Consider the following 25323-nt stretch of genomic DNA (forward strand, 5'->3'; position numbering starts at 1 on the left):
AGCCTGTTTCATGTCATTCCTTAGTATCCAGATTCATAAAAGGAGTACCGCAACTACGTGCACCTTAGCATAAGCCACGGGTGCCGTGACACATTTATGTACTTCTCGATCAACTGATGCTTTCACCTTTGAACCTTTGGATACTTATCACCTTCACTGCCTCTCATGGAAGGTGTTTTTTCTTGTTTGCTTCCACTTCTGTAAGTAGAATGAGTGAGTTCCAAGCTTTGGTTCACTTCCCTCCTATCTTCAATTTCACCGTGACAAGGTGACCTTGCGCATTCACCAGAATTTTCAGCCAAGGCTTATTTCCAGTTTTCTTCCACATTTCCCAGATCGTCACTTTGCCACCTTTCCTCCAAGACCTCGGGCAAATGCCAAGGACAAGGTGTCACGCACCTGGGATTGCAGCTGTGCGCTAGCATACTGCAGAGCACACTCAGTCACCCAATCGACCTTCACACCTGTTTCTTTCGCTCAATCTCAAAGCAAAAGAGTGTCCAGTGAAAAAGAGAACTCTATCCTCAGGGATATCTAACAATATACGGTTCAGCCATGATACAAGGTCGCACACGCTATTTACGACCCTAAAGGGCACATCACGTATGAGCAATGGCAGCCGCGATTGCTTTTCTCCATCAAGTACCTTTCATAGACATCGATGCACTAATGACATGGTCATCGCTACACATTTTTCGCATTCCACCACTGTTTACACAAACAGACGGCAGATGATTCCCCTTTGGAACGGACTATCCTTCAGAAGTGCACAAATTCCAAATGAATACAGCCTTCCTAGGAATTGTCCACCACTATTATCATATTGAGCAAAAAAAAAAAATAATAATAATGTTATGACACACTATATCTGCTCAAGTCATCAGCTGGGGACTCCCATACAGCATGGCTAATTCAGCTGCTTATCTATGTGAAAAGAGAAAGTTTTCTTACCGTAAACGGTGTTTTCTGTAGATAGCAGATGAATTAGCCATGCTGACCCACCCGCTTCCCCGGACAGTTCTGGCATACCTGACTTGCTTTGATACTGACTGAGGAGCCTGAGGTAATCCTGTCAGGGTACAGGAGGGAGGGAGCACCTAGCTAAAAGACTTCGCTAGTCTTAGAGAGCTCCGCCACCTAGTGGCATGGAGGATATACCCATACAGTATGGCTAATTCATCTATCTACGGAAAGCACCGTTTACGGAAAGCAAACTTACTCATATCCCCTTTCAAAGGGGTGTACAATATGAATAAAAACCTAAGACATTCAGTATACAGGGATATTAACACACATTTACATTACATTTATCAATACCATTCATAACAAGTTCCTCAGTAACCCTGTCTGTATATTCCTATATCTCTGAGATCTGCAAAGTTAGTTTATGGGGAACAGCCATATTTTTACTTCTTACGGAAAAGGTTTGTTTCTCTCAGGTCAACAAAACCGCTATAGTTGATACTTTGGATGCATATATATATATATATATATATATATATATATATATACATACTGTATATATGCGACTATTTGGACAATTCCTTTATTTTATATTTTCCAGTTTAGCCTCACACATGACTGCAGCTGTTAATTTTGCAGGAAATATTAAGCACCACTGCTTTAAAAGAAAAGCAAGCAACCTTGCTTTCCAGTCCCTTAGAAATTTAACGTGTAAATATTTACCAGTGAAAAAACCATTAGTGCTACTGTGTGAATGTGTCTGTAGTTCATAAATGAAATTCCTTAACACACAAGCTTTTTAGCATCATTTTCTTTCAAGATTAAACGTAGCATGCACCTTCTCGCCTCTTTTATGCAGTTCCCTTGATGCTGTAGCCAACTAAATACGGTGTTTTCCTTGCTTGTGCTTGTTTTAATACTATCATTTAGCACACTTTTTTCATTAAAATTAAATATGTAAAATCTCATAAGAAAACTCAATGTTGACATTCTGTATTTTGTTTGTGACATTTTTATGACCGTTTGTACATTTTTTCCTTTATAGTTAGCGCTGCTCAACACTTAATTAATGCTAGTGCAGAAAATCACACTTGAGCAGTTCATGGGGTTGCCAGATACTTAATGAAATAGCTGTGTTGATGAAGGGATTCTAATTCATTTTTTGGTCTTTTCTGCAGTGTATTATTCATTTTTAACCTTTTTAATTTCACCTGACCTTTCTTCTTATCAGTCATGTTAAAATTAGCATATAGAACACAAATATTTAACTGACTTTTCAGATCTGTAAAATAATATATATTGCTCTGGTAATCGTTTTCTGAAAAATGAAAGAATGCAACCAAAAGGGCATGTGAGTATCATATAGATATATGTAACATTTCATCTGTTTTGTTATGTGCTCTAACGTTACCTGCTACTAATAGTCCGTGGCAGAAATTGTTAATGGTCTTTTATTTGAAATATTTTCAGATATGTAGTTAATATATATCATTGTACTCCATAGAAAACTGAAGAACTAACCAGAGTGATCTATTAATGAGTCATTTTATGTTGTAAGCATAAAATCTCACCAAATGCTTTATGATTCTTTTCCTATGCTGCATCAATTAATTAATTAATTTTATTTTTATTTCTTTGTTTAGTTTTATATACCGTCATTCTGTGTAGCCATCATAACGGTTTACAAGATTCAAACAGAATACCGATAATTAAACATAGTTGATCATTAATGAATGTTTTAAACAAGATCCACAGATAAGTGATGACCATTGTTCAGTATTTAAATGTATCTGAGTATGAATATCATGTAAAATCACATTCAAAATTCTTAATCCACAATTTTTTTCATGCCTGTTTCTTATAGATGGTGAAAAAGAGATTCCAAATCAAAAACTCTATACAGTCAACCTACCCCCTGATGGTTATCTACCATGCTGTCCCATGACAAGCAAACTAACTCTTTCAGAGCACTCTGGGAGCAGCAAGGATTCGGATGGTAAGGAGTCATGCCTTTTGCGTTTTAAATGAAGGGTTTGTTCTGTAACTAAATCACTTAGCAAAACCCAAACAGCTAGCTATTTTTTTTTCCAGTGAGGATCACTACTTAAACAGAAAAAAGCAAAGTGAATATTCCCAAAAAAACCCCAAGAAAACCACACTACTCTCTTGAGTACATTTCAAAGGGGTTACATTTGGAAAATTAGCATACATGCATTTAAGCAGTCTGTATTTGCATGCATGCTATTTTATAAATATCAGAATTACTCTGCATTTTCAGTTTGGCATGCACATTTATCTGCACAAAAAAGGGACGCTCTATAGCATTCCAGGGAGGGGCCAAGAGATATTCATGGACATTGCTATTTTTTAAGAGATTTACACAAATATATTAGGCAGTTTGTTTATGCAATTTTATTCCTGTTAATTAACTAGGGCTATTGGTACCAGACTTGTCTGTTTGCTATTTTTGGGTCGGAGGTCTGGGTGAACTGGGAGGCGTTCAGGGTGAATTACTTGGAGGATCTCGGTGAACTGGAAATGGGTGGGGTGAAATGGCAAAGTATTGGTGACATATCAGCAAGATGTCAGTTCTCACACATGGGTGATTTCAGATAGAGCTTGGCATGGAAAACTTATGTCAGTGTTTCTAGAATTGTGACTGAGCCTCATCGAGCATACTCAGCATGCATTATACCACACATCAATGTAGGATCAAGTTTTTGGTGGCGGTCACTTCAGTGCACAGGGTAGGTTAGCTCCAGGTTCTAGTAACTTTTTCCCCTTATACCACCTCATAATAAATGAAGTGGTCTTACATTCCCATCCTAAATACTGCCTAAAATTATGTTGGAATTCAATCATAACCAGTCAGCTGCCCTTCACACATTTTGCCCAGGCCACATGTCCACCAAGGTGAACAAGCATTGTGCAGTTTGGACTGCAAAAAAGCCTTGGCCTATCTGGCGTGGACTGAAGCCAATAGAAAGTCTTTCTTTTGACACAGACAGACTGGAGTTTGCTATTGCCAAACATACTTTAATTGGCTAGCAGATTGCATCTCCTTTTGTAATGCCCAAGAGGACCTGAATCTGGTGGACTATATCAGGGCTCACTCTATCCTAGCCATAGTAGCAATGGTGGTTCACTTGCAATCAGTCCCTTTTAAAGGAGAAATTTATTTATTTAAAATATTTGCCCATACCCACCTGAGTTTGAGGCAAGGTAGAATAAAACATACATTAAAAATTAAAAAAACCCCATATAGGTTAAATACAAAAAACCAGGTTACAAAAATAAGTCATGCATTCAATCATGTTTTGCTAAAGGTACTAGGTAGGGAGGAGGAATAGCCTAGTGGTTAGAGCAGTGGACTATAAACCAGGAGACCAGGGTTTGAGTCCTGCTCCTTGTGACCTTGGGCAAGTCACTTTACCCTCCATTGCCTCAGGTACAAAAACTTAGATTGTAAACCCTCTGGGGATACCTACAGTACCTGAATGTAAATCGGTGTGATATCTCGATTGAGATCAAATGTCAGTATATAAAAATAATAAAATAAATAAATAAAATGTTTAGGTACTGTAAGGACAACAGTGGACAAGCATGGAGCTCCCAAAGGGAACCCTAAGCAGGAAGATCTAATGCTTTCTTAATAAAGAAAGCTTTTAAAACTTTTTGAATATTTTAAGATCTTATATTGTATTCATCTATAGATGGTAAGTTCTAAAGCACTGGACCAGATGTGGAGAAGGCTGTTTCATCAAAGTGTGCAACTTTGGGAGATGGTATGCCCAATAGACCCTAACTCGAGGACTGGAGGGTGTGTGTTAGAACATACAATTTTAGAGTAAAATTAATCCACAAGGAGGTCACATTATTCAGAAAATTATAGGTCCCTGTACGTACCCGGATCAGTCCAGACCATGGGTTGAGCCTCCTGTCCAGCAGATGGAGACAGACCAAAACTGAAAAGAGTATCCTATATCAGGATAGAGCCTACCCTGCATCCCTTCAGTATTTGTCTGTCTCCAGCAGATACAGACAGCTCGCCCTGCGGTTCCCTTTCCTTCTTAGTTTGCCATTGCCCTGAGGGGTTTTTCTTTCTCTTTGGCAAGATCAAGCAAGTATTTTTCTTTGCAAATTTAAAAAAAGAAAACGTTTGCAGAAATCTCTGTTTATTTTCAGGAGACAGCTCTGTCTCCTTGCTCTTGGGGGGCTTAGGGGGGCTTGCCCCTTGATTTACTCAGCCTAGGCTCCCTTCCCGGTGACCTGTGTGTTTGGGGCAATACTGGTGGTCCAGTCACTCCCCCTAAATAGCTGCCTTGGGCCCGGGACGTTTAATTCCCCGGGTATGCTGACAGGGAAGTTCATCCCCCTGCAATCATTAAAAAAAAAAAAAAAATTAAATTATATATATATATATATATATTGATATTGATATTGAAACACACTAACAATTTGTAAAAAGGCAGCATTATTTTACCTCTGTTTTGAACCAGAGAAGAGAGCGAGCGGGGTTTGATCGCCTGCACTCGCTCACCAGGGCAGCACAGCTCAGCTGTTTCTCTGCCTCGCGGCGGCGGCTCCTTGTTAATTATGCCGCGTTCCAATCTCTGTTTAGCCTGCGGGGAGCCTGCCACAAGGCTCTCCCGCGATGAGCTTTGCTCCGGGTGCCTGCCGAGTGGGGAGGGCCCCTCCACGGCAGCGTTCAAGCCAGCGACCCGGGGGCAGACTTCTCACCACATGGCCAGGCCATTCCTGACTCTGCAAACTGCTGGAACAGCGGCCATTTTGAGAATCAGTACAGCTCCTGATTCGGGGCTGCAGGAGGGAGAGGAGCCAGATTGTCATGTTTCTCCCCCCGATTTAAGCCCTGTATGTCCTCCAGAAGAGATCTTGACCTTCTTTCCCCTCCCCCGCCCTCCGGGAAATACAGGCCACGTTTTTCAGCGGACCTTGTGTTCTTAATTCACAAATTTTATCTGGCAAGCCTACAAGGGCAGGTCCTCCCCCTGCTAAAATCCCCTGGATGCCCTCCCCGCAGACTCCTGCGGCGCCGGATGGGCAAGGATCCCATTAGGGTTAGGGTAGTGCCGGGGGTCGTCGTTCCCCCCCCCCCCCCTCGGATCCGCCTCAGCCATCCCGGTACCAGTCCCAAACCAGGATTCGGATTTGTTGATGCCAGGTCCCCCACTGGAGGGGGGATGACCCCCTGAGTGCTCCGTTTGTTTCAAAGGGAAGAGCTGGAGCCGCTCATTCCATTCATTTTGCAGGAGCTGGGGATTAAGGTGCCATCGGAGGATACAGTTACGGCCGCGATGCCAGCTAAAATGGACCCAGTCCTGGCGGGACTCAGGGCTCCTCCATGCACTTTCCCGTTCCATCCCATGCACAAGCTGCTGCTCCTTCGGGAATGGGAAGCTCCCAAGACGGGGCTACGAGTGGGTAGAGCAATGAACAAGCTCTATCCTCTCCCAGAGGAATGCCCGGAGATGCTTAAAATTCCCAAGGTGGATTCTTCCGTATCCGCTGTCACCAAGCACACCACTATCCTGGTGGAGGGAGCCACGGCTTTGAAAGATGTCCAAGACCGCAAACTCGAACTTTATCTCAAGCGCATCCTCGAAGTCTTGGCCTTAGGAGTCTGGGCGACAATCTGCAGCAGTTTCATGCAGCGGGCAAGTCTTAGGTGGGTCCAACAATTGCTCAGCACCCAGGACCTCCCGTCTGCAGAGGCGGAGCAGAGGCTGGAGGGCGCTGAGGCATATGGAGTGGATGTTTTCTATGACTTACTCCGCGTGCAGGCCAGAGCAATGGTCTCAGCAGTGTCGGCCAGACGTCTCCTCTGGCTGCGCAATTGGTCTGTGGATTCTTCTTCCAAGTCTCCGTTGGGCACACTTCCTTTCAAGGGTATGTTGCTCTTTGGTGAGAACCTTGAACAGCTTATTAAATCCTTGGGTGAGAACAAGATCCATAAGCTGCTGGAGGACCGCCCTAAACAGCCAAAGTCCTTCTTCCCTATATGTTCCCGCTTCAGAGGCCAGCGGCAGTACAACAGGGCACGGGGTTCCTTCCCAGTCCTGGTCTCATTCCTTTCGGGGCCGCCATGCCTTCCGAGATAGTAACCCACAACACTTGACTGCAAAGTCCGCTCCCCAGTGAAATCCAGCCAGCCCATTCCTCCGTTCCAAATTTAGGTGGATGTCTCTCCCTGTTTCTCGAGGAATGGGGCAAAATCACGTCAGATCAGTGGGTCCTCTAGGTGAGAGAGAAAGGTTACGCATTAGAGTTTGCTTGGGATCTGCCAGATCTTTACATAGTCTCTTTCCCTGTGGATGCCGGAAGCAGCTTGCCATCTGCCAGACCCTCGTCAGGAGCTGGGAGCCATAGTCCTAGTCCCAGTGGAGGAACAAGGCGCCGGCCAGTATTCCATCTACTTCATCATGCCCAAAAAGGACAGTTCCTTCCGCCCAATCTTGGACCTCAAGAGATTCAACCGGGCCCTCAGGGTGCCCTTTTTTCGAATGGAAACCCTGAGGGCTGTGATAGCGGTGGTTCGCTCAGGCGAATATCTGGCCTCGTTCAACTTGACTGAGGCTTACCTATACATACCGATACGACGCAATCACCAGAAGTATCTCCGCTTCAACATTGAGACAACGCTTCCAGTTCCGAGCGCTACCGTTCAGCCTTGCCGCCGCGCACATTTACCAAGGTCATGGTGGTGGTGGCGGCCGCTTTCCGCCGGGAAGGAGTCCTAGTCCATCCTTATCTGGACCATTAGCTCGTTCATGCGAAGTCGAGAGACTCTATGCAGGATAGCGGTCGACAGGGTCCTGGCTCTCCTTACCTCCCTCGGGTGGATAGTCAATTTTTCCAAGAGCAATCTCCAGTCCTCCCAGGTCCTGGAATTTCTGGGGACACACTTCGACACCCGATTCAGCAAGGTGCTCCTACCGGATGTTCGGGCACTCAAACTCACGGAGCAAGTGCGCAACTTCTTCTCGCTCCCGCTCCCCACAGCATGGGACAACCTTCAGGTCCTGGGGTCCATGGCTTCCACTGTCAACCTGGTTCCTTGGGCTTTTGCGCATATGTGACCATTACAGAAAGCTTTGCTATCCCGCTGGAAGCCGGTGTCGGAACAGTTTGACGGCTCTCCCGCTATCCAACTCTACCATCGCCGACATACAATGGTGGCTATCGCTAGCGTACCTCCTGAAAGGAATGTCCTTACAGACTCCTCAGTGGATCATGGTCATGATGGATGCCAGCCTCTCCGGTTGGGGAGCAGTGTGTCAGTCCCAGGCTACGCAGGGATACTGGTCCCCAGTTCAATCCCGCTGACACATCAATCGGTTGGAGGCCCGAGCGGTTCACCTGGCTCTCAAGGTCTTCCTTCCTCTGATCCGTCGCAAGGCGGTGCGAGTGCTCTCGGACAACTCCACTACGGTTGCCTATATCAATTGGCAGGGGGGCACCAGGAGTCATCTGGTGGCCCTAGAAGCCAGCAAGCTCTTTGCCTGGGCGGAGCGGCACCTGGATCGCTTAGCAGCTTCTCACATTGTGGGCAAGGAGAATGTACAAGCCGATTTCCTGAGTCATCAGCATCTAGATCCCGGTGAGTGGAAGTTGTCAGACGGAGCGATGGATCTGATTGTCTGCAGGTGGAGTCCTCCTCACCTGGACCCTGATGGCTACTTTGAGCAATGCCAAAGCTCTCAGATTCTTCAGCCACTGGAGGGAGCACTGCTCGGAAGGGGTGGATGTCCTGGTCCTTCCTTGGCCTCACGATGTTCTCCTTTACGTGTTTCCTCCTTGGCCTCTAGTGGGAAAAGTACTCAGAAGAATAGAACTTCACCTGGGACCAGTCGTTCTTGTGGCACCCGAGTGGCTCCACAGACTGTGGTTCGTGGATCTGGTAAACTTCGCGATGGACGGTCCTCTTCGCCTTGGCCATCTTCCACGCCTTCTCCAGCAGGGTCCCATATTTTCCGATCAGGCGGTTCGCTTCTGTCTAGCGACCTGGCTTTTGAACGGCGGAGATTAAGAAAGAAGGGATATAAAGAAGAAGTTATATCCACTCTGCTGTGGGCTCGTAAGCTGTCTACCTCTCTCGCTTATGTCCAGGTTTGGAAAGATTTTGAGAATGTATGTGCGGAATTGCATGTCCCGGCTCGTAAAGCTCAGGTATCCCAGGTCCTTTCCTTCCTCCAGAAGGGCCCTTCTGGAGGAAGGAAAGGACCTGGGAAATATGCAGGGCAGCTACGTGGAATTCCCTGCATACATTTGCTCATCATTACTGCCTTGATATACAGGAGCCAGTATTTGGCTCCTTCGGATGGCAGATGCTTCTAGTGGGACTGTCTCTGTCCCACCCTATGTAATTTTCATTCCTGTAGTATCACGGATTAGTCCAGACGCCCTCCCGTGTACTTTCTGTCCATCTGCTCGAAGTTTTCTTCTTTGCTGGTAATTGGATACCTTCACTTTCTATTATAGTTGGAGGCACCGGAAGCATCTATTAGATGACAATGGATATCTATGCAAGACCGATTATATACAGAGTTCATTCAATTTTTTAATTGTTCAATTTTCTCAGTTATCTCGTTGCTTGCTTGATATTCTACTGCTTATCTTTATAGTTATCTGCTTTGATATTGTTTATACTGAAGGGATGCAGGATAGGCTCTGCCCTGATATAGTATACCCATTCAGTTTTGGTCTGTCTCCATCTGCTGGACAGGAGGCTCAACCCACGGTCTGGACTGATCCATGGTACTACAGGAACGAAAATTAGTAGGTAAGAACCAATTTTCCTATAATGACTGCAATCTTGTATTGAATGTGTCAATATACATGAAGCCAATGTAACAAATGAAGTATGGAGTAATATGCCTCATGTTTTAACAATTGTCAACATGCAAGCAGTTGTAAATAATTTGAAGAGATCTTAATGTACTAGTTGGAAGACAAATATAGAGAGAGTTGCAATAGCCAAGTCCTGAAAGTGTGCAAGATTGAGTGGCTATATGGAAATCATTCGGATCAAGCAATGGTTTTAATGACGTATAAAATGTAGCTTTGCAAAAGATGTACATACTACAGATTTAATGTGAGACTGCATAGAAAGCACAAGATCCAGAGTTATCCCCAGATTGTTTGAAATCTGAATCTAATGACCATAAAATGAGGGTAGATGGTAAGTTACTTGTTGGAAATGTAAAGAATATGATTATCTCTGATTTATCAATATTGAAAGATGATCTATTGTGTCAAAGCCCACTTTTAATTGTGGATAGACATGGGGGGTACATTTTAAAAGAGAGCGCGCACGTACCTTTGTTCGCACATCTGGCGTGAACAAAAGTACGCTGGATTTTATAAGATACGCGCGTATCTTATAAAATCCGGGGTCGGCGCGCGCAAGAGGGTGCACATTTGTGCAACTTGTGCGCGCTGCCCGTTCGCTCCGAGGCCGCTCCGAAATCAGAGCGGCCTCGGAGGGAATTTTCCTTCCACCCCCCCCCCCCCCCCCGCACCTTCCCCTCCCTTCCCCTACCTAACCCACCCTCCCGGCCCTATCTAGACCCCCCCCCCCCCCCCACCTTTATCAGAAAAGTTACTACTGCCTCTGGGCAGTAGTAACTTACGCGCGCTGGCGCAGCAGGCCCCGATACAAGCCGCTGTGTCGGGGCACTTGGCCATGCCCCTGGACCACCCACACGCCCCCAAACACTCCCCAGATCCAATACCGCGCCCCCTGGCCAAGCCCCCGACCGCCCCTTTTTGCAAGCCCCGGGACTTACGCACGCCGCCAAGCCTATACAAAATAGGCTTGGCACGCGCAGGGAGGGTTTATAAGGGTTATGCACGTACCCCTTTTAAAATCCGGACCATAGTGAGCCAAACTGCAAAGTAGGGGCCAAGATTTCAATGGGAAGAAGAACTGTGTCATCTGCATAAACTTTGTAATGGACCGATAAAGCAGGAGGATAGGCTATCTAAGAAAGCCGTTTGGGCAACAATGTGGATTAGACACCAAAGATAGTCCAAGTATGAGCTTTATTTGAATGGAGACATAAATTTTGTACGTGTGCCTGACTGAGGCCGCGTTTCGCCCCGCTTGGGGCTGCCTCAGGGGCTAAAAACAATAAATAAACAATGTAAAGAAAACAGGACATACATAAATAAATTAAAAATTGAAAATATTTTTGAAGTATTAAAATATTTTAAAAGAAAGGTACCACATAGAGAAAGAAAATCATAAATATCACTTAAACAGGAGTCAGAACAGGACAAAGTGAATTGGAATACAAAAGATACAGTACCATTTTTTGGTTTTACCTGTATAAAGATGATCACTGTGTGTATGAGTGAACTCTCAGACTTAATACACCAAAAATCTAGTAGTCTGGTGGTCTGTAAATGATTAATAAAAAAATAAGCAGGAGAAGAAAGGCAACTGAACGCAAACATACAATGAGTAAAAAATGAGTTAATTATGAAACAAACAAAATTACAAATGAATAAAATGTGGAATAGACAGATTGAGTTACTATTATAATAAACATGGCGGGCAGGCTACAAATCTGTATGTTAAAAAAATATTATAGCAATAAGCTTGTGGGTTTTAGCATTATTAGAGGCAAATAGAAACCTGAACCAAATTTGCCAACTGTACTACCCGATTCGGGGTTCCTGACCTTAAAATTGATGGACCTTCTCTAAAGGAAATAACTAGTGGTCCCGCTCTTATCTTTACTGTGATGATCAAGACTTGTGCATTAAGTTATCCCGGCTTCTGTTCAATCTCTATGCTGACCGGTGCTATAAAATCGGTGCTTAGTTGCAAATACCTTATGAATTGAGGCGCCGATTAAAATAAATAGTTGAAATACAAAAAGTAAAAACTATGCCGCTCGAGTCAGGGCTGCCGACCGCATAACAGGTAGGACAGAGCCGCTCTGAGACAGAGCGTGGGCAGTCCACCTTTAATATGCACCCTGGGGTTGCCAAAAAACTAACTATATTATTAATTAATATAGACTACAAAAAACATATACAAAGTTATCGCGGCTACTGATAGAGGATTGTGACGCCAACATATTGATGTTATGCAGCATCAGGATAAACAAATAGACACCTAAGGGAAGAAAAATGCAACGCGAAAAACTTAAACAATACAAAAAATACTGTCCGGATATGATTACTTACTTTAGTAGTACAGTGGTTTCATATGGTCTCCGCTCAGATACAAAAAGGACATTAAGGCTCTAAAGAGCCAGTGTATCATTTAAATATGTTGAAAAATGCGCCAAACTGTCAATCACAACTGGGGGGGGGGGGGGGGGGTGGCTGAAAAAGAGCCTGTATGTAGAGCCTGGGATAGCTAATGTAGAATGGAACTAATGCGTTTAGACCATTATACTGAAAAATAATTGAAATGATATTGCAATTAAAAATAAAGTTTAAAAACCCGCAAGTGTGATGATTGGAACTAAAAGTAAAAATTTGAAATATTTGCTAGCCGACAAACCATGGAATATAATTAATAAAAAGTGATGTACCAAAAATGAAAACAATGTTAAAAATTAAAAACTCTAAAGAGCTGAACTAATATCTGAAAAATAAATAATTGTAAAAATAAATAAAAACAATGTGATGGGATAATGAGTGCAATGTAAAACAAACTCACTGTATGTTAAAAATACATAAAATGTGTATAAAAAACAAGATCTCAAATAGGTAAAAATGATAAATGACAGTGTACTTAAAATTAAAAGCAAAATCTGCCACAGACAAAAGCACCAAAATTGGCTGTAAAAATCATTAAAAAACAGAATAATCAATTTCTAAATTTAGCTCATTGGGTTCCATAGTTTTAAATTCAAAAATGTATTTCTGCTCTAATTGTAACAACATTTTGTCCAAGTCACCACCTCGCCAATTTGGGGTTAGTTGTTGAATCACACAAAATTTCAAATCATTAAAATTATGATTCATTTGTATTGTATGTTGGACGAGCGGTTTTGACTCAATTCTCCTTTTAATGCTACTCTTGTGTTCAATAATACGTTTGTTAAATTGTCTAATCGTTTTACCCACATAGGCTTTGTTACAAGTGCAGAGTGCCAAATACACTACCCCTTTTGTTTTACAATTCGTAAATGATTTTAACTTAAATTCTCTATTCATTCCTGGGATCTGTAGGCTAGAAACCTTCATATTCATGGGGCAGACGGAACAATTCCCACAAGGGCAATGTCCTGGGGGTCTCTTGTCCATGGGTTTGTTAATGGGTAAGGCAAATGGGGAGACCAATTCTTTGATGTTTTTTTCTCCTTTGTTTGCTATCATAACATTTTTTCCTTTAAAGCATGGTAACAATTGTTCTCACAGGACAAGCAGGATGGTTGTCCTCACAAATGGGTGACATTGAGGATGGAGCCCAACCACGGAAAACTTCTGTCAAAGTTTCTGGAACTTTGACTGGCCCCTACTGGGCATGCCCAGCACGGCACTAACCCTGCAGCCAGCATGAATTGAGGCGCCGATTCAGTCTTCTTTTTTCTGCGCAGCAGTAGCCACGCGGTTAAGGAGCTCTTACCACATTCCTGACAGGAAATTCTTCTTAAACTTCTTTGAAGTAAAATTAGCCCCACAGGGGTCCCTCTTCTATCTAAATTTAGTCCGCGGTGTTTCGGTAAGTTTTTTGCCCGTTTTCGCCGATTATCGTCTAGTTTGGCCTTTGCGGCCTGCTGGCCGTCAACTGTCCCGTGGCTAAATTTTTTGATTAATGGCCATGGCGTCGGGGTTCCGTCGGTGCCCAGACTGTACGTGCACCATGTCTATCACAGACCCACACACAGAGTCTGTGTATTATGTTTAGGGAGTGAGCATGATGTCCTGACTTGCACCAAATGTGCCCTTATGACACCAAAAGGTCGCAAAGCCAGAATGGAGAAGATGGGACTCCTGTTCCATGCTCACACTCTGACGCCGTCCATCGCATTGACGTCCTCGGAACCGGCACCGTCGAAGTCCTTCCATCGTCGGCAACCTCCCGGTGACCGGCTGCCATCGACGTCTCCACGGCCATCGACTCCCATCCCTTCCCCCGAGGATCGTGGGGATCGGAGGGAAAAGCATCGTCATCGACATCGCAAGTCTCGGACCATCGAGGAATCGAAGTCATCGACCTCGGTACCGTCCGAGCCGCCACCGAAGAAGTCTCGATCAGAAGTGGCACCGTCCACCTCTGTTTTTGAGACACTGAGGCAACCCTCTCCCCATCGGGGTTTGGGAGCCGCGATTCCACCGGCGACGGTGGTCCCTCCGGCTCAGCCTCAGCCTCCCTCTTCCGCGGAGCCGGGTATTGTTACCCCAGGTCTCCGGGAAGAACTGGACCGGCTGGTCCAGGAGGCCATCAATAAAGCGATGCAACGGTTCCAGATTCCTTTGGCTCCGACTCCACCACCGAGAGTGAAACCAGTCACCGACCCGATTCCAGCAGCGCTGGCACCGCTGCTCGCCCAGATGGAAGCGCTAATGACCGCCCTTCCACCGGTGATACCTGGGTCACCGACAGCACCGGTGCGCTCCCCGATGCTAATTTCATCGGGTGCAGAAACACCGTATCGAATTCCTCCTTCGGGAGTAGCCCCATCGATGCCGTGTCGTCCATCGCCACCGATACATTCCTCCAGGGCGATACGCACATCGGCTCCATCGATGCCTTCGATGCCCGCACCGATGCCTCCAAAGGTATTCTCGATGCCTCCAGTGATTCCTTCGGGATTTTCAGAGCCTCAGCCGGGACCTTCAGGTATCTAACCCCCTCGTGGTCCTACAGGTCAACATCCTGACCCTTATGACACCTGGGGTGATGATACTTCCACAGACACCGATGATTAACCTTCACCACCCTCTCCTGCTGAAAGCAGAAAGCGTTCTCCCCCTGAGGACCTCTTTCACAAATTTTGTGAAGGAAATGTCGGAATTGGTTCCTTTTCAGCTTCAATCGGAGCAAGATGACAGGCACCAAATGATGGAAGTACTCCAATTTTTGGATGCCCCAAAAGTCATCACTTCCATACCAATTCATCAGGTTTTTCTAGACCTTCTTAAAAAGAATTGGGAAACTCCTGGATCTGTTGCTCCAGTAAATAAAAAGGCTGACTCTACTTACCTTGTACAGTCAGCACCTGGCTTTCAAAAACCACAGCTAGACCACCACTCAGTGGTGGTAGAGTCCGCTCAAAAGAAAGCTAAAAGAATGAAGCCATACTCATCCATACCTCCTACCAAGGAGAGTAAGTTCCTAGATAGTATAGGCAGAAAAGTATACCAAGGAGCCATGCTCATTTCCAGGATAGCTTCTTATCAGCTGTATATGACCCAATACAACAGGGTCATTTTTAAGCAGATACAAGAATTTTCAGATACCTTACCAGAACAATTCCAACAGCACCTTCAAACCCTCATACTTAAAGGATTTGAAGCTGGAAAGCATGAGATAAGAACATCTTACGACATCTTCGATGCTTCCACTAGACTATCTGCTACAGCCATCTCAGCAAGACGCTGGCTTAAGTCTTCTGACCTTCGCCCGGAGGTTCAGGACAGGCTCTCTGACCTGCCCTGTTTAGGGGATAATTTGTTTGGTGAGCAAATTCACCAAATAGTTGCTGAATTAAAGGATCATCATGAGACCCTTAAGCAGCTTTCATCCATTCCTTCTGACCTCCCTTCTAAACAACCTTTTAAGAGGGAGCTCAAAAAGTCATTCTTCCGTCCGCGGAAGTATTATCCCCCACACAACAAGTCTAGATCAACGAGGCCATATCAAAAGCCTCCGCCTCGCCAACCTAGAAAGCAAAAGCCCACAACAGCTCCACAACCAGGCCCTACGTCGGGGTTTTGACTTTCACTTAGAGAGCAGATGCCTAGTCCCTCTACCAAACATACCAGTAGGAGGTCGACTAAGCCACTTTACAGAAAAATGACATCGCATCACCACAGATCAATGGGTGCTAGCGATAATTGCACAAGGTTACCATCTAAACTTTCTAACTCTTCCTTCGGACTCTCCACCTCTACAAGCGTGGAGACTTACCGACCACTCTGTTCTTCTAGAGCAGGAAGTTTCCCTTCTCCTCCAATCCAACGCTATAGAACCAGTTCCTCTCTCACAACACGGACTAGGGTTCTACTCCAGGTACTTTCTGATCCCAAAAAAGTCAGGAGGACTTCGACCAATCCTGGACCTACAGGCTCTCAACAAGTACCTTCACAGAGAAAAGTTCAAGATGGTAACCCTGGGCTCGCTTCTCCCTCTACTGCAAAGAGAGGACTGGCTCTGCTCTCTAGACCTCAAGGACGCTTATACCCACATTGCGATAACTCAGTCTCATCGCAAATTCCTCCGATTTCTAGTAGGCCAAAACCACTATCAATACCGAGTGCTCCCAATTGGTCTAGCATCATCCGCACCACGAGTCTTCACCAAATGTCTCGTAGTGGTTGCAGCGTTCCTCAGGAAGGCAGGCATCCATGTCTACCTCTACTTGGACGACTGGTTGATCAGGGCCACAACCCAGCAAACTGCTTGGTCTTCTCTGACCCTGACAATCCAAACTCTAATTTCTCTAGGATTTCTTGTCAACTACGAGAAATCCTACTTCTCCCATCTCAAACCGTATCCTTCATTGGAGCAGACTTGGACACTTTACAGGCAAAAGCCTTCCTTCCTCATCAATGTGTTCAAACCCTTATGTCCCTAGCTTGCCAGTTGCAGTCTCAACCCACAGCAACAGCTCGCCAATTTCTCATTCTGCTGGGACACATGGCCTCCTCAGTTTATGTGACTCCAATGGCCCGTTTGGCCATGAGAGTCATGCAATGGACTCTGAAATCACAATGGATCCAAGCCATTCAGCCTCTGTCAACCATTGTTCGCATCATCGATGCACTCCGTCTGTCTCTTGCCTGGTGGAAAAATCAGTCCAACCTCCTACAGGGCTTGCCCTTTCACCCACCAGACCCTCAAATAATTCTCATTACCGACGCTTCCAACCTCGGCTGGGGAGCCCATGTAAACGGTCTACAAACTCAAGGATTCTGGTCTCTAGAGGAAGCCAAACACCAGATAAATTTCCTGGAGCTTCGAGCAATCCGATATGCTCTCAGGGCTTTTCAAGATTGCCTATCAAATCATATAATCTTGATCCAGACGGACAACCAGGTGGACAACCAGGTGGCCAATGGGTACATCAACAAGCAGGGAGGCACAGGCTCCTTCCTTCTCTGTCAGGAAACTGCGCAGATTTGGGCAGAAGCCCTCTCCCGTTCCATGTACCTCAGGGCCACCTACTTGCCGGGAGTAGAAAATGTCTTGGCAGACCGGCTGAGCCGTGTCTTCCAACCACACGAGTGGTCACTCAATCCCTTGGTAGCGACCTCTCTTTTCCAGAAATGGGGTTTACCCCACATAGACCTCTTTGCGTCCCCTCAGAACCACAAAGTGGCCAATTACTGCTCTCTCATTCGGTCTCAGCACTCTCGGCCCAGAAATGCATTCTCCCTCCCGTGGACAACCGGTCTGCTTTATGCATTCCCTCCACTTCCTCTTCTGTCGAAGACTTTTGTGAAGCTACGTCAGGACAAGGGAACCATGATCCTGATAGCACCGCACTGGCCACGCCAAGTGTGGTTTCCCATACTCCAGGATCTCTCCATCCGCAGACACATTCCCCTGGGAACGGACCCGCATCTGATCACTCAAAACGACGGATGCCTCCTCCATCCCAATCTCTAAGCATTGTCCCTGACGGCATGGATGTTGAAAGGTTAGTCCTTCAACCACTTAACCTATCGGATTCAGTTTCTCGTGTCCTCATCGCTTCACGAAAGCCTTCCACAAGAAAATCTTACTCCTATAAATGGAAAAGGTATACCTCATGGTGCACTTCGCAGTCCCTTGATCCCCTTTCCTGTCCAATTCCTAAATTTTTGGACTATCTTTGGCATCTGTCGGAATCAGGTCTAAAGACCTCTTCCATTAGAATGCATGTCAGTGCGGTAGCCGCCTTCCATAAAGGTATTGGGGGTGTCCCTATTTCAGTACAACCCCTTGTAACACGCTTTCTTAAAGGCTTGCTTTATTTGAAGCCACCTTTACGTCCTCCGGCCCCATCTTGGGACCTTAATCTGGTTCTTGGTCGCCTTATGAAACCACTCTTCGAACCTCTTCACTCCTGTGACCTTAAATATCTCACATAGAAAGTGATATTTCTTCTGGCTATCACTTCAGCTCGCAGGGTTAGTGAATTACAGGCCCTAGTTACCTATCCGCCTTACACTAAACTCCTGCAGGACCGGGCAGTACTCCGCACTCACCCTAAATTCTTACCTAAGGTAGTTTCGGAGTTTCATATTAATCAATCCATCATACTACCTATTTTCTTTCCCAGGCCCCACTCCAACTCCGGGGAACAGACTCTGCATACCCTCGACTGTAAACGTGCTCTAGCTTTCTATCTAGATCGTACAGTTGCCCATAGGAAAAGCACTCAATTATTCGTCTCTTTCCATCCTAACAAGTTAGGGCAACCTGTGGGTAAGCAGGCTCTTTCCTCCTGGTTGGCGGACTGCATCTCTTTCTGCTATCAGCAAGCTGGCATTCCTTTTCAAGACCGTGTTAAGGCACACTCTGTGAGGGCCATGGCGACTTCAGTAGCACACCTTCAATCGGTGCCGCTTCCTGACATCTGCAGGGCTGCTATCTGGAGTTCTCTCCATACATTTGCAGCCTACTACTGTTTGGACAAAGCTGGAAGACAGGATTCCATCTTCGGCCAATCTGTCTTGCGTAACCTTTTTCCAGCATGACGTACCAACACCCTTCCGCCTACCCGGTGGGGTGCGGATGTCCTCTACCAAATTCCACCCCAGTTGTTGTGCCTGTTGCACGCCGTTGGGTACTTTTGGTGCATGTTCGGACATCCTCAGCTTGGTACTCACCCATTTGTGAGGACAACCATCCTGCTTGTCCTGTGAGAAAGCAAATGTTGCTTACCTGATGTAACAGGTGTTCTCATAGGACAGCAGGATGTTAGTCCTCACGAAACCTGAGTATTTATATTTGTCAAAACATCAGTATAAGGAGAACATTTTAATTTGAAAATGGTACAAAGACGACATTTTTATTATTTGAAAGGGACATCTAGATGCCCTCCAGGATTTTTATAAATGGATAAATATGTTGGACAGCAATTTGAAGTTTACTATGAATTTTAATTGTTTTAGTATTCCGTTATTAGATATTTTAGTCATTTTTAAAAATGGTGTTTTTGAAACTGATATATGCAGAAAACCAACTGATACTAACAAATTGTTGCATTACGCCAGCTGTCATAATAAGTCACTTCAAAGAAATTTACCGTATTCCCAGTTTCTTAGGTTGAAGAGGTTATGTGGTAATGAAGCATTGTTTTGATCACGCTCTGAAGAAATGAAAAATAGGTTTTTAGAAAAATCTTATCCACTAAGATATATAGAAGCTGGTTTTGAAAAAGCATCTACTATTAATTGGTGAAAAATGTTAAATCAAATGTGCGGGACTCCATTCATTTCATCAATGAATTAGAGCCCATAACATATATTGACCTAGTTTGGATACTGGTATCTGCTCATATAGGGGCAGATTTTAAATACTTGCGCAAGCGCGTACTTTTCGCGCAGCAGACGCGAACAAAAGTACGCTGGATTTTATAAGATACGCGCGCTGCCTGTTCCCTCCAAGGCCGCTCCGATTTCGGAACTGCCTCGGAGGGAACTTTCCTTCGCCCTCCCCCCCACCTTCCCCTCCCTTCCCCTAACTAACCCACCCCCCTGACCCTATCTAAACCCCCCCCTTACCTTTGTCGGCCGGCTGCCCCGCTCCGTGGTCCGGTCCCGGGGGCTGTTCCGGAGGCCGCGGCCAAGCCCCCGGGCCGAAACCACGCCCACATCGCCGCCCCCGAAACGCCCCGCCCCCTAAACACCGCGTCATCCCGCCACGCCCCCAACAGGAAGCCCCGGGACTTACGCGCGTCCCGGGACTCTGTGCACGTCGGTGGCCTATGCAAAATAGCACGCCCGCACACAGGGTTTTGTTTTGTTTTTTTGTTTTTTTTTTAATTCTTTATTTATCAATTTGAAAGTTAACATAAATATAACTTCAATATTAAACACAAATCAATTTTGCAAACATTTTTGGTCGGACAAAGCAAATAATCACTTATTAACAGTGTTAAATTAACCTAACATTATAGTTCTTGACCTATACCAATCTCTATACAAATCAAACTTGAGAGAGCTGCGTGGAAAATAGAAATTAAGGGAGAATATTTTTACCACAATTTACAAACAGGGCAATATTAACTGGGTAACAGGGGTTTTAAAATGTGCCCCATAACTTCTTTGTATACGAATATTCCCCAACACAGACACTGGATGTTATTCAGCAAGCTTTATGAACTTTAGAGGTGTCAAGGCAGAGAGAGATGTTGATTTTGCAGATTGCAGAAGTGGTTATTAAACGATTTTACTTTATATTTCAGGAGAGGTTTTATAAACCAACTAAAGGGATCCCTATGGGGTCTTCTTTGGCTCCATCCACAGCATGTTTATATGTGGTGGCATTTGAAAATGGTCCACACATAAAGCAAATGATAGTAATCAAAATATCACATAAAAACCGAAGTGCTTTCACCCAAATAATTTTTTTTATTTAATACCTATTGTAAGTTCATCAATGAATTAAATTAATACCTATTGTAAGTTCATCACTGGATTAAAAAATAACATATGAGTATTCAAAAAAATGGAGAAAAAGACCTCAGAATAATAGTAAGCACAATCCACTTTGAAAGCTTGCTCTATTTCAATCACTGGTCAAAAAACCTCCAACCACCTTTTATTCACAAATCACTTTTTATGGCCTCAACCAAGCTATGAGAGAATTGAGCTCCGGTGAAGAAAGGAACCACTGGATGTGTCTTACAATAATGACGTTTTTACTTATTTTTGAAAGTATGATGCCCTGGTGAAGCCTTGTCAGCGAAACTCTGGCCAACGTTGGCATTTCATTTAGAGGAACTGAGATGGATATCGATCATTGATGTGGATATCTACTCAGCTAAGTGACATTTCAATTTGAGATTCATTTGATTTAAACCTGAAGTCAGACTGCATTTCCTTTCATTACCTAGTTTATGGAACATCATGTATTTTCTTCAAGCTTAAATGATTACTATACGCACTGCTCATAGTTCACTAGAGAACTTTTTAAAAATATATATATAAAGTGATTTGTGAATAAAAGGTGTTTTGGAGGTTTTTTGGCCAGTGATTGAAATAGAGCAAGCTTTCAAAGTGGATTGTGCTTGCTATTATTCTGAGGTCTTTTCCTTCATTTTTTTGGAATACTCGTATATTATTTTTTAATCCAGTGTAGTTACTTACAATAGGTATCTAGAAATGTACATACTATCTGATCTTCTTATAGGCTTTTTCTACCATTGTTTGAGTCATCCCAATCATCACGTGGCTCACTCTTTTTCAGTTGTTAATAGTTACCCTGTTTTTCATCCCTTGCTCCCAGTTCCATGATACCCTGTTCTATGTAATACTCCTTGCAAATTTTGTGTTTTTCTCTGTAAACCAATATGATATGTAATTTTCACATGAATGTTGGTATATAAAAGTCCAAAATAAATAAATAAAATAAATAAAAACATTTTTTGGGTGAGAGCACTTTGGTGTTTTTGAAAATGAACATATTTATCCATCAAAATGTTTTCAACGTGTCATCTTTTCAAAACAATATATTGATGACCTTTTTTGGCTGTGGTTTGGCAACCATATGAAGTTAATGGAATTTAAACAATATATTAATACTATTGACTCCAATTAAGAATTTATTATTCAGTATAGTGATAGTCAATTGCCGTTTTTGGATATTATGGTGTATAAAGCTGGTGGTAGGATATATATTTCTGCATATTGAAAACCCACTGATAGAAATTAAAGGAAAATATCACATGTGGCCAGTTTCTTAGACTTAAACAGAAAAGCATATCTGGTGGGGAATATAAGATTAAGGCAGCTGATTTAATACAGATATTTATTGCTCATGGTTAGTCTAGGAAATGTGTGAAACAAGCGTATAAAACGGTATTATGCCAATAGATCTAATTTGTTGCTTCCTACTGATTCTTCAAAAATTACACGTACAAGGTGGTGTATTTCTTATTTGACTAGGACGTTGGAGATTAAATAAATAATTTTTAAATATTGGCCAGGTTTGGCTTCAATTCCAGGGTTTAGTGAAAATCCAATTTTTGCTAAAAAGAAAGGGAAGAATTTGAGAAGTCTCTTATCCCAGTTACAACCCCGGGTAGAACAGCTTGGTAATGAAAAGTGTCAATTCACATGTAAGGGATGTTCAGTGTGCAAAAACGTACTTTGTATACGTACATTTTAGTCATCCTTAGTTAAAACATCCTTTTACTTTATCAGGCTGGTATACTTGTCTATGTGCAGGAGTGCTTTATGCCATAGTGTATCCATGCGATTTAATTTATATTGGACTCATGAGACGCGAGATAAGATTGAGAATCACCGAACATAAGAGTTGTTTATGGCTGGGAAGGGAAGGGCGCCCCTTGTAGATCATTGGAGGTCTTGTGGTCAGTCAAATTTTTCGTTATTCAACAGGTTTCTAGTGATAGTGGAAGGAACTTCGTTGTTTGTGGCAGAATGGACAGAAATGTATTTATATGTGGAATACTTTGATTCCTTATGGACTTAATAAGGAAGTTGAGAGGGGGGCATTCTTATGAGAATCTTTTTGAGTTGGTTGAAGTATTATCCGATACGGGATTGGGGGGGGCTCTTTTTCAGTAGGGGTAGGGCAATTCATTGATTGGATGGGATACGTATTAAATTCAGGGATTGGTTAGGTTTATTAGAGTGGGTGGGATATGTTCTTGGATTGGATAGGGTTGGTATTTAATCTGGCGATAAATGATGGCTTGGTTAACCGTTGATGTTCAAGATTGTGTATAGATGGTTTCGGTGTTGGGGGACAGCATGTAACAGGTTGTTGGGACATTTTGATGACCTGGGAGAGAGAAAGTGGTTTATGACATTTATTTATGAGTTTTTGTACATTATGGTGAGATTTCTCTGTTTGTTTATTTACAGGTGCACATGAGTTGCTGAGTCGAATAACTATATAGAGCATGACATTGTGAAGTGGCAGTGGATTGAAATTGTTGAAAAAAAGTTATTAGGTTAAGAATATCGACACCAGGTTTAGTGGCATGTGCTTGTAATTTTAGCTTTCATTTGGGACAACACTGGTATGAATTTGTGATGAATATTTACTTTTGTGTATATAGAGTGGGACGTATGAAAGCTTTTTGGTAGGAGTTAATTATGGTATATTGTTTTATTTAGAGTGATCGGATGGAAATGTCCTCACTTGAAGAAACTCAGATTGGGTGAAACAAGGGACCTTGTCAGGACACTTTTGGTGTGGAATAGATCAAGTGACATCGGATGATGCTTTGGATATGAGCTGATATGTTGAGGGTACCAAAAGGTCCAGAGTTCTTGTATTCATATGTCAACGAACCTATGATAGCTCTGAATGACCTTCATAATAGGCTTCATCGTATAGTTTTCAAGTATAACTTTAGAACTCAGCCTTATATTTAATCATTGGTCACTGAATGTTCATTTTTTAAACATTTTTGAAATTAAGCCACTGCCCCATTCATGTGAAATAGACTGTACTGTGTACATATATTTTGTGCGTAAAATTATCACTTCATGCAATCATGGAAAAATTCTTCACTTCGCAAAATCACTTGTCTTGTAACTGTTCTGTAGTCATGCATGTCTTGGTGATAGAAGCCTTCTACTATGAAGCAAACCTGCCCAAATTCCAGCATGTTTCAACATGTTTCCTTTTGGACCAGATATATAGATGATTTTTTTTCCTGTGGCATTCAGATGCGGATAATTTACAGCAATTTCATCTTTGGATTAATTCTCTAGATCCTCATCTTCAATTCACTATGAGTTATCATTCTATTGTCATCAATTTCCTTGATATTCTCATTGAAAAGAATGAAGATTTCCTAGCCACTACCATCTATAGAAAACCCACAGAGAGAAACACTTTGCTGCATTTCACTAGTTTCCATCCGTTACATCTACGCAAGAACCTACCAGTAGGACAATTTCTACGTTTATGTCAACTGTGCAGTGAAAAAGCAGAATTCATTTCTCAGTCTGATGTATTATTTCACAGACTATTAGAACGAGGTTATCCAATGTCCACCATCAATAAAGCCTACAAGAGGGCAGTGAATGCTGAAAGACAATGGCTATTACTGGAAAAAGAGCCACAGGCTTTGATCCCATTAGTATGTACTTTGATGTATTCTGCAAAAGCGTCTGCTATTGCTGCAGTTATCCTACAGCATTAGTCAATTCTCAAGATGCATCAGATCTTCAAAGAAAGACCAGTAATAGCATACAGTCGTGGGATGAACATCAGAGATTATGTGGTTCATTCCTTTTTATCTCCTATTCCAACACCAGAAGATCGTGCCCAAATAGGCCTTTGGTCATGTCAGGAATGTGATCTCTGCAAACAGGCTATTACAGGTCCCTGCTGGTCTGGTCAGACAGGAAGAATCCATCAAGCACGCTATTATTCGGATTGTTCCAACACTAATGTTTGTTTATTCGTCTGTCCATGTAATTTATACTACGTAGGACGTACAAAATGCACCATAAAAACCTGGCTCATAGAACATTGAAGTTGCTTGAGGACAGTAAAAATACAAGCCCCAATTGTAGCACATTGTGCCCAATTGCAGCATACATTTGCTGAATTAAAATGGTGGGTAATAGAAGTGGTGCTGTCTAGCCCGAGAGGAGGAGACCCGAAGGTAGCCTTGAATTTGAAGGAACAACAGTGGATTTTTCGGCTAAATGCCTCACATCCTAGAGGTCTTAATGCAGCGGTAGAGTGGTACTCTTTGATTTAACCATGCAGTAGTGTTACAGAGGAGGGATGTGGGCAATAAAAATGAGATTAACTCTGCATCAGTCGCATACTATTTTTAAACAGTTCTCTATCATGTCGGTGCATCATTCAATGAATGAATTCAGTTCTTTCTTCAATACTAAGGAGTCCTCGATCACATCGACTGTTTGTTGAATGTTGCCTTTCTGCTGATACTGGGAATAGAACACCATCACGCCATATTTGAATAGTGATTATCGAAGTAGTAAGTG

At 43.4% G+C, this 25323-nt stretch overlaps 1 protein-coding gene across 3 annotated transcripts in view; it reads left to right on the forward strand.

The window, feature by feature from the left end:
* The window catches only part of ERICH1 (glutamate rich 1), a 222911-nt gene that overhangs the window by 122434 nt on the left and 75154 nt on the right, over positions 1–25323 (forward strand). For all 3 annotated transcript variants that reach the window (XM_029595766.1, XM_029595767.1, XM_029595765.1), the window contains exon 3: positions 2828–2959. In XM_029595766.1, coding sequence (XP_029451626.1) covers positions 2828–2959 — 132 coding nt within the window. The remainder of the gene's footprint in view (positions 1–2827; positions 2960–25323) is intronic.

Source organism: Rhinatrema bivittatum, chromosome 3 (assembly GCF_901001135.1).
Source record: "Rhinatrema bivittatum chromosome 3, aRhiBiv1.1, whole genome shotgun sequence".
Taxonomy (NCBI): domain Eukaryota; kingdom Metazoa; phylum Chordata; class Amphibia; order Gymnophiona; family Rhinatrematidae; genus Rhinatrema; species Rhinatrema bivittatum.